The sequence below is a fragment of the Doryrhamphus excisus genome, linkage group LG12, assembly GCF_037039965.1.
Source record: "Doryrhamphus excisus strain RoL-2023G ecotype Guam linkage group LG12, RoL_Dexc_Guam_v1.1, whole genome shotgun sequence".
Classification (NCBI taxonomy): Eukaryota; Metazoa; Chordata; class Actinopteri; order Syngnathiformes; family Syngnathidae; genus Doryrhamphus; species Doryrhamphus excisus.
In genome coordinates this window covers 17,517,211-17,526,581 of record NC_136368.1, presented here as the reverse complement: position 1 = coordinate 17,526,581, position 9,371 = coordinate 17,517,211, and the positions used below count along the sequence as shown (strand labels likewise).

At 43.6% G+C, this 9,371-nt stretch overlaps 1 protein-coding gene across 1 annotated transcript in view; it reads right to left on the bottom strand.

Moving 5' to 3' along the window:
* Positions 1–4,204: 4,204 nt before the first annotated feature.
* Positions 4,205–9,371, bottom strand: part of gli2a (GLI family zinc finger 2a) — a 72,035-nt gene continuing 66,868 nt past the window's right edge. Inside the window, exon 14 of the mRNA XM_058082358.2 lies at positions 4,205–9,251. Within this exon, the coding sequence (XP_057938341.2) occupies positions 6,988–9,251 (2,264 nt within the window). The 3' untranslated portion in view covers positions 4,205–6,987. The remainder of the gene's footprint in view (positions 9,252–9,371) is intronic.

The following is a 9,371-nucleotide window of genomic DNA, read 5'->3' as shown; positions in this document are numbered from 1 at the left end:
CCCGGGAGAATAAGTCTTTCTTTCTTCTTCTAAAAACAAACTTCATGCATTTGTTTGATGTTCTTTATACTAAGAAAAGTAGTAGAACGATTTAAAGAAATAATAGAAATAAACTGATTTAAATATCCTTCTGCAAGGTTGCGAGGGTTATACTTACTTTGCCAGAGGACTTGAACTTTTGGTTTGAGTTGGAATTTTTAGTGCATAATTACAGCGCTGGGGTTGTGAACATACAAGCCTGCCCACAGCAGCTGTTCATATAGCAACATAAGCCTGTGGCCTGCACTACCAAGCATGTCTTAGCCATGGACATCCGTAGGCGGAGCTATTATAGGCTCTGGTCTCTTATTGGTGAATCTGTGGCGTGTTTCATAGCTCTGATCGCTTATATTTGGAGCGTAACCTGCGTCCGAGAAGGTTAGCCCCACTGTATAAGTTGCTGGTGGCCAGCCAATCACAGGGCACATGTAGGCAAACAACCATTCACACTCACACTCACATCCAACTTCAAACTCCCAAACAATATATTCATTCATTTATTCATTTTCTACCGCTTTTCCTCATGAGGGCCACGGGGGTGCTGGAGCCTATCCCAGCTGTCTTCGGGCGAGAGGCGGGGTACACCCTGGACTGGTTTTTGGAATGTGGGAGTAAACCGGAGTACCCGGAGAAAACCCGCGCATGCACGGAAAGAATATTGATGTCCGAGGGTGGAATTGAACCCTGGTCTCCTAGCTGTGAGGTCTGCATGCTAACCACTAGACCACCGTGCCGCCCCAAACAATACATATATTCATTAATTTATTCATTTTCGACTGCTAGTGGGGATGCTAGAGCCTATCCCAGCTGTCTTTGGGCGAGAGGCGAAGTACACTCTGGACTGGTGGCCAGCCAATCACAGGGCACATATAGACAAACAACCATTCACACTCACATTCATACCTATGGACAATTTGGAGTCGCTAATTAACCTAGCATGTTTTTGGAATGTGGGAGGAAACCGGAGTACCCGGAGAAAACCCACACATGCACACGGAGAACATGCAAACTCCACACAGAGATGACCGAGGGTGGAATTGAACCCTGGTCAACCACTAGACCGCCGTGCCGCCCCAAACAATATATTAATTCATTTATTCATTTTCTACCGCTTTTTCCCACGAGGGTAGCGCTCATGCTGGAGCCTATCCCAGCTGTCTTTGGGGCGAGAGGCGGGGTACACCCTGGACTGGTGGCCAGCCAATCACAAGGCACATACAGACAAACAACCATTCACACTCACATCCAACTTTAAACTCAATACAAACAATATATATTTTTAAAAATTCTTCATTGATTGCAGCCGTGAAATTCAAACCGTGAAATGGCGAGGGACTGTATTTCACTACCTTTATAATAATACCTTGTAAGAACCCGTGCTGTGGCTGGAACAGGATCAGTCAGTGTACATTCTTTGTGCCAGTTCTCATAAAAAAACCCATAAAAATCCTAAAAGAGGAGCTGACCAAGAACTGAGACAAGGTCGTCCACTCCCAGAACTCCCGGTTTAACAAATAAGCTTTTAATGAAAAGATCACCCTGACTTCAAGCAAATGGCAGCATTCCTCAACAGCCCCCTCACGATGAGGCGCTCTGATCAGCTGACCTCCACTTGGATGGCAAGAGAGGATATAATATGCGAGGTCATGATCCATCCCGGTTTCGGACTGATTGTGGACTCTGCCTCGAGGAGGGCCACAATGCTGGCCTTCATGGTTGAAATTCCGCAGGCACTTTGCAAGATGCTCATAACTCTTTGTCTCGTTTTTGGGGGCCATTTTGTGCCTTTGGGCGGCAGAAAGACGGGCGAAAACCTCAAGGAGGGATAGGTAGTTCTAACACAGACATGGGTCACATCTCAGTCGGAAAAGCAGGAAGTCTTTGATGGAAAAATGAGCCTTGGGATTCACTTTATTGGAATGACATTCTCTTCAAGGTCAAAGGTCCCATTCTGCCAACACTTGTGAAAATAAGAAAATAAACTATTTTAGCGTGCATGTTTGTAAAGACTTGATAATTACTGATGATGTAAAATGTACATGACTTGGCTATTATAGATATAATATATTTTACATATGTATTTTATGTATGATTTCAGTAGTTTTTAAAGATTTGCATAAGTAAATTTCCACATTTCCTGATCAAATACAGAAACCAAAGATGAGGCGTCTCTAATAATACGGTATGTGTCCTGTCATGTTAATAACACAACCCACAATCAGCTCCGTCACCTGTCTATGATGTCATCAGAGGTTGACGCTGTAGTTCTTTACTAATAACGAAACCCTTTTATTCATTCATTCATTTTCTACCGCTTATATTCACTTAGGTCGCGGGTATGCTGGAGCCTATCCCAGCTGTCTTTGTGCAAGAGGCGGGGTACACCCTGGACTGGTTGCCAGCCAATCACAGGGCACATATAGACAAACAACCATTCACACTCACATTCATACCTATGGACAATTTGGAGTCGCTAATTAACCTAGCATGTTTTTGGAATGTGGGAGGAAACCGGAGTACCCGGAGAAAACCCACGCAAGCAAGGGGGGAACATGCAAACTCCACACAGAGATGGCCTAGGGTGGAATTGAACCCTGGTCTCCTAGCTGTGAGGTCAAGGCGCTAACCACTAGAGTGCCGTGCAGCCCGAAAACCTTTTATATTTAATATAAATAATAAATGAATATTTAGCTTCACTGAAGACGGACGGACACCATCTTTGTGTTATTTCATAAATTCAGTACATCCAATTCCCTTTTCCTGGGATTGTCACATAACGGTCACATGACAACCACTCCAAAATATCTCCAATATGCCACTTTATGACTTTATGGGTTCAAGTCAGGCACTGGATAGGACACATTTTAGGACATTTAAAACGTTGGTCACCACGGCTTCTTATGGGTTCATAGAGTTTAAACTGGTAGCTGGTAAGAAGGCTGCAGCAAAGGGATCAGTTTTATGCTCTGAATTGACCTTGAACCTTCCCCCAGTGGTTATTTGGCAGATATCATTAAAAATGCATAAATGCATATGCAAATCAGGGTCCACATCCTTTGAAAAGCCTCATAACTGTATAGGATGTTCCGACAGTAAGATTCTTTCTCACTGGTTAAAACGAAGTGGCAATGAGATGCCGCTGACACCTCAAGGTTTTTGTGCAAGTATGCATTCATATTTTGAATAGTACATTGGAGCCTTGAAGCTTGGATCTTGGTCAGATTTTGAATTAATTTCCCCTGAAACATGTACTGTAATAGATGCAGAAACATGAACACATATTTCTTTCCCTTTCCAGTGGGTTCTACTGAGAAAAGACATTTGTTAATATGAGCTAGCTAACAAGGCACGTCATGGGAGGTACATATTTTGCTAGGTCAACAACCCTAACAACAAAAACTTGAAAAACTTCCCCCGGTTATAATATGATATATACTAACCAATGTTATTTGAACTTACCAGAGACGACGATTGTTAATATGAGCTAGCTAACAAGGACGTCATGGGAGGTACATATTTTGCCTTAACAATCCTAACAACAAAAACTTGAAAAACTTCCCCCGGTTATAATATAATACATAATAACCAATGTTATTTTAACTTACCAGAGACGATGATTGTTAATATGAGCTAGCTAACAAGGCACGTCATGGGAGGTACATATTTTGCCCTAACAACAAAAACTTGAAAAACTTCCCCCGGTTATAATATAATATATAATAACCAATGTTATTTGAACTTACCTGAGAGATTAGTTAATATGAGCTAGCTAACAAGGCACGTCATGGGAGGTACATATTTTGCCCTAACAACCCTAACAACAAAATCTTGAAAAACTTCCCCCGGTTATAATATAATATATAATAACCAATGTTATTTGAACTTGCCTGAGACATTAGTTAATATGAGCTAGCTAACAAGGCACGTCATGGGAGGTACATATTTTGCTAGGTCAACAACCCTAACAACCTAAAAACTTCCCCCGATTATAATATATAATAACATATTTGAACTTACCAGAGACGACATTTGTTAATATGAGCTAGCTAACAAGGCACGTCATGGGATGTACATATTTAAACTTCCCCCGGGTTATAATATAATATATAATAACCATTGTTATTTGAACATACCAGAGAGCATTTAACATGACATCACTCAGTACTTTAAAACCAAAAAAAGGACATATTTTATTTGAAATGTACAAAAGTTATATACACTGTCACACAAACCCAAACACACTTTGTAAAAGTTTATAAGAACATACACAAACAAAAGACATAAAAAAAAGTAGGGGTGTAACGGTACATGTATTCCTAGTCTGATTTTTCGGTACAAAACATTCAGTTTGGTACGGAACCGTACCAATTCCCACACGGTCCACATTAAACGAGAGACAAAAAAACGGTAAAGAAATACAGTGCATCCCAGGCATTGGCTGGCAGGCGTCCTGGCAATGATGCCAAAGAGAATCCAGACCTTTTATAGAATATCGGAGAGTGTACTACTCGGAGTTTGCAGTTTTTCGAATCCTTAAAGCTGTTTGCACTGGTTTGCATTTTGTTCCCTTACTGTACCCAAAATAAACCGAACCACGACCTTAAAAAACCGAGGTTCGTACTAAAGCGTGATCATGGCGTACCGTTACACCCCGATACAAAAGCTACTTAGAAATACACAGCACGTAATTAAACCGAGGAATTTGCCAAAACTGGATTTTGAATATCAAAGTCTGTCCCTTCCTGAATTCTACAGTTCATCCAAATCCCGAGGGACGTATGGTTGCAGCAAAAAAAAAAAAATGTTGGGGGTGATGTTATGAATGTGTTAATTAGACTTGGCTCCCATTAAGAACACACAGAGGTACTTGTAAATTCTTTAAGAGAATGTTCCCCCATCACACACAGGGGTCCGTGCGCCTTCATAGACCAAGGCATACCCTTGTCATTTTCAATTATTTACCCTTGAGGTTTGACACCCGGGAAAGTTCATGCCTCTCTGATCCAGAGGGGCATCCTCAAGAGGTCACACCATGATCAAAAAGAAAGTCTGTACAAAATAATGCCGGGCGACCAGGCCTCTGAACATTCTGCAGATCATGTCCTGTATGTCAATTGGTTGTCAAAGAAACTGGTTAGCATTTAACTTTATGACACAACAAACACATTTGGTAGCCCTAGTTTAGAGATCAAAAGCCTATAGCTTAATTTAAAGCGAGTACCGTACAGTATCATCCAAAAAAACATAGCCTGCTGCTTTCCTGCTGCAGTAGCGATAATTAATGCTTAACCTTGTTCTCTGTAAGGCACTATGTGACGTGTTCAGTGCACCGTGAGCTACAGTACAGTGTACAGTATATATACTTTATATACAATGGAAAAAAATATGTATTTGATCCCCTGTTGAGTTTCCGTTACGTTACAAAAGGTATGAGTATGAACAGTCCATTTTTTGGAGCTTTATTTTAACAGAAAGAACAATCAATACGTATTTAATCGCAATACAAAACATTGCTTAGTACTTGATAGAGCCTATCGCAGCTGTCTTCAGGCGACACTGGTCGCCAGCCAATCACAGGGCGCATATAGACAAACAACCATTCACACTCACATTCATACCTATGGACAATTTGGAGTCGCTAATTAACCTAGCATGTTTTTGGAATTCCCGGAGAAAACCCACGCATGCACGGGGAGAATGTGCAGACTCCACACAGAGATGGCCGAGGGTGGTATTGAACTCGGGTCTCATAGCTGTGAGGCATGTGTACTAACCACTCGATTACCGTACAAATTTTCATATTAATAATAAAACTATCACTTGTTCGGTTTCAGATAATGAAGAAAAACTTTCAAATATATCAAATTTTGGTATATTTTCTGTTTACTGAAATTGCAATTGTAAAATTTTTTTGATAAATACTTGATTTGCACTTTGTAAAAGTAAATTAATGCGTTTTAGGTCAAAGGTTTTTAAAAAAATTTGTGTTTCTTTAGTCATTTCGGGAATCACACATCCTCTTTTAATGACTAAGACGTAATATTTTCCAGTATTCTAGAACCTACGTTCCCTAGGTGGGCTACTCTACCCCTGGGGGTACAATAATTGTCATGGGGGTAGTGAATAAAAATTAAAAACAGGTGACAAGTTAGTGCATAACACTGGCAGAACATGCAAACTCCACACAAAGATGGCCGAGGGTGGAATTGAACTCGGGTCTCCAAGCTGTGTGGCCTGTGTGCTAACCACTCGATCACCGTGCAGCCTGATCATATACTCACTCATTCATTCATTCATTTTCTACCGCTTTTCCTCATGAGGGTCGCAGGGGGTACTGGAGCCTATCCCAGCTGTCTTTGGGCGAGAGGCGGGGTACACCCTGGACTGGTGGCCAGCCAATCACAGGGCACATATAGACAAACAACCATTCACACTCACATTCATACCTATGGACAATTTGGAGTCGCAAATTAACCTAGCATGTTAACCCGGAGAAAACCCATGCATGCAAACTCCACACAGAAATGGCCGAGAGTGGAATTGAACCCTGGTTTCCTTGCTGTGAGGTCTGCGCGCTAACAACTCGACCACTGTGCAGCCCTTATCCCACTCAATTAAGTACAAATATATAACATTTGTTTCACGTATTATTGATTATCTTGATATTCTATCCCTGTTAAAATAAACCTAAATGGACTGTATATGTTTTATATTTATAATAGGGAGTAATCTTCATATGAGCAGGGGATCAGTCCTTAGAACTATGGAGTGATTCTTAAAGTATCCTATACACTTTTATGTCTGATGCAAATATCACAATCCATCTGACAATGACAACAAAACAAGAGAAAATGGCCACTCTGTTACTGTCCAATCAGTGCTTTTTCATGTCCATATATTCCCGATATATAAATGGTTGAGGGTAAAAAGCTCCTAAGATGTTCTTGCTCAACTCATCATGTTGAGGAACTTACTTTCTTCAGCCAATGCTGTCAGCATGGAGCTCATATCACCAATGGCCATGTTACCGATCCCCGCCGGTACAGATGCAAGGGTAACAGAGTTACGAGGTGTGGTGAGACGAGATGAATTCTGGGAAAGGCTCTGCAAAAGACCAGGACTCAAAGTGCCTGACATCAGACTGGAATGATCCCCATCATCTAACATGGAGTCAAAATCTATTTGGGTGTGTTCTGCACAACCGATTCCACCTGTGGAAGAATCGGCGGTACTGCTGGAGACCTGATTGACCCCTGGTGACGCCATGTTGCTTGGTGTTAGATTGTGATTGGCAGGAGCCTGGTTTACACTGGGGGACACTGGAGCGTCCAAACTGGGAGGAGTTTGATCAAACATTTGAATCTGTCTTGTGTGGAAGTTCGGATTCACCGCAGAGTTGTTTTGTTGCGTTCCTGACCCGCTGGGCCTTTTTGGACTTGCCTCTGAGGTGTCATTCCGCAGGCTGGGGGTCACATCAACTAACCTGGGTACTCGGTTCAACTGAGTCATTCCAGACCCGGTGTGTCTTATATTATGTTTGGGGTCTACCGGAGGTCTTGGTTGTAATATTCCCCTGCCACCATTATGGATATTGTCCTGTTGAGACCCAGCATGGTGCTGCTGCTGCTGCTGAGCTCCGTGGTTCACGTGGGGATACACACCAGGTTGTGTTCTTCCTCTGTAACTTTGCAGTTCTTGAGCCATTGCGGCATTCCGAGTGGGTCTCACGTTATTGGTCGCAGAAATGGAATTTTGGATTGAATCCTGACAGAATCCTGGTACGGTCATTTCTTCATTTAAGTTGGAATTGTTGCACTGTCTTTGTTGTGGCGGATTATTCAACCTCCTGCTGCTATGGTTTGCATAGCCCTGCATAAACATATTCTGGTTCATTGATAGTACCTGCTGGTTGCTGCCAAGATTCAAACCTTGTGACTGGAAAGAACCAAAATTGTGCCTCTGAGGAACAAGGGCGAGGTTTCCCCTGAGAGAGTGTTGCTGTTGTTTCGAGAGCCTGGTTACGGTGTCCACCGTCCCTGAACTCACTTCATTCCACTGAACCGGCATATTATTCTTATTCGGATGTGATGACGCCGAAAGCTGTTGGGAGCCACTGTGATCCATATCCTGACCTGACTGCGGCATTGAGGGCTCAGCCATTGCCATCCTTCTCTGGGAATAAACTGACGCCGGTGGGGCAAGTCCTGTCTGATAGCCCTGAGACTGGTTATTAAGTTTATAGTTCCCTTGCCCAAAGTTGTGACCTTGACTTCCAGGGTTTTGGGACCTCAGGTATTGCACCATGTCGTCCGGAAGAACTATATCGTCCTCTGTACCTTGTTCGCTCCCAGTCAAGATCCCATCTACTGCCATGTTTTCCATAACGACATTTTCAGAAATGCTTGGGGGTCTGGGCGCAAACGGGTAGCGTTGCAGGTTGCCATCCGAGCGAGTGTAACCCTGCATAGACAATGCTTGGTGGCGTTCCGAGGAACTGTTCATGCTGTTCATGCTGTTATACCGCTGCACCGCCGGAAAGGCAAGCGGGTCAACGGTGGGACGGCACACCGGGTCACTGGCTCGACGTGGAATGTTAGCAGGCACCTCATGAGGCATCATGCTGTGGTTGCCATATGCAATATCGCTGCATCGCCGAGGCACATTTCCAGAGGCGGGTTGGTGGTATTGGTGCAATGAGCATTCCTGAGCGTCACCATAGAGCGTCATGCGGGTCCTAAGACTCATTCGTTCCATATTAGGCAGAGGCGTCGGCGGAGCGCCGCCGATGGCAGCGGCGTATTTTGCTTTTAGCCGATAATGCTGAGCTGGCGTTAGACTGAGAAGGCTCGGGAGAGTTCCACCTCCTACTCCACCGCCGCCGCCGCCGCCACCTCCACACTGGCTAGCCTCACTGGAGCGGCGGGACAAATCAGTTGAAATTGGATCGTAGGAATCAGCTGAACTGATATTGTTATGACGGTTAGCCCCAAATTGTGACGCTTCGCTGGAACGCCGGCTGGAATAGCATGGTGAAATGCCGGAGGAACGCCGACTCATGGTGTATGCTGAGCTGATGGTGCTGGTTGTGCTGTTACGCCGATCGTTCAGTTGGTTCAGCAAAGTGACTTCACACAAAGACTGATCTCCGGAGCGTTGACCAAGGTGTGAGATGCCCAGATTCGGTGTCAGGTTGGAGTGCTCCATCAGGGAACCTGTAGATGAAGAAGGACGGAGAAGCAGGATTTATACTACAAAGTTCTCCAGAAGATAATTTGGGTGTATAAACACGGTATCAAGGTGACTAAGCATCCGGTTTTCTCAGGCCAGGTCCT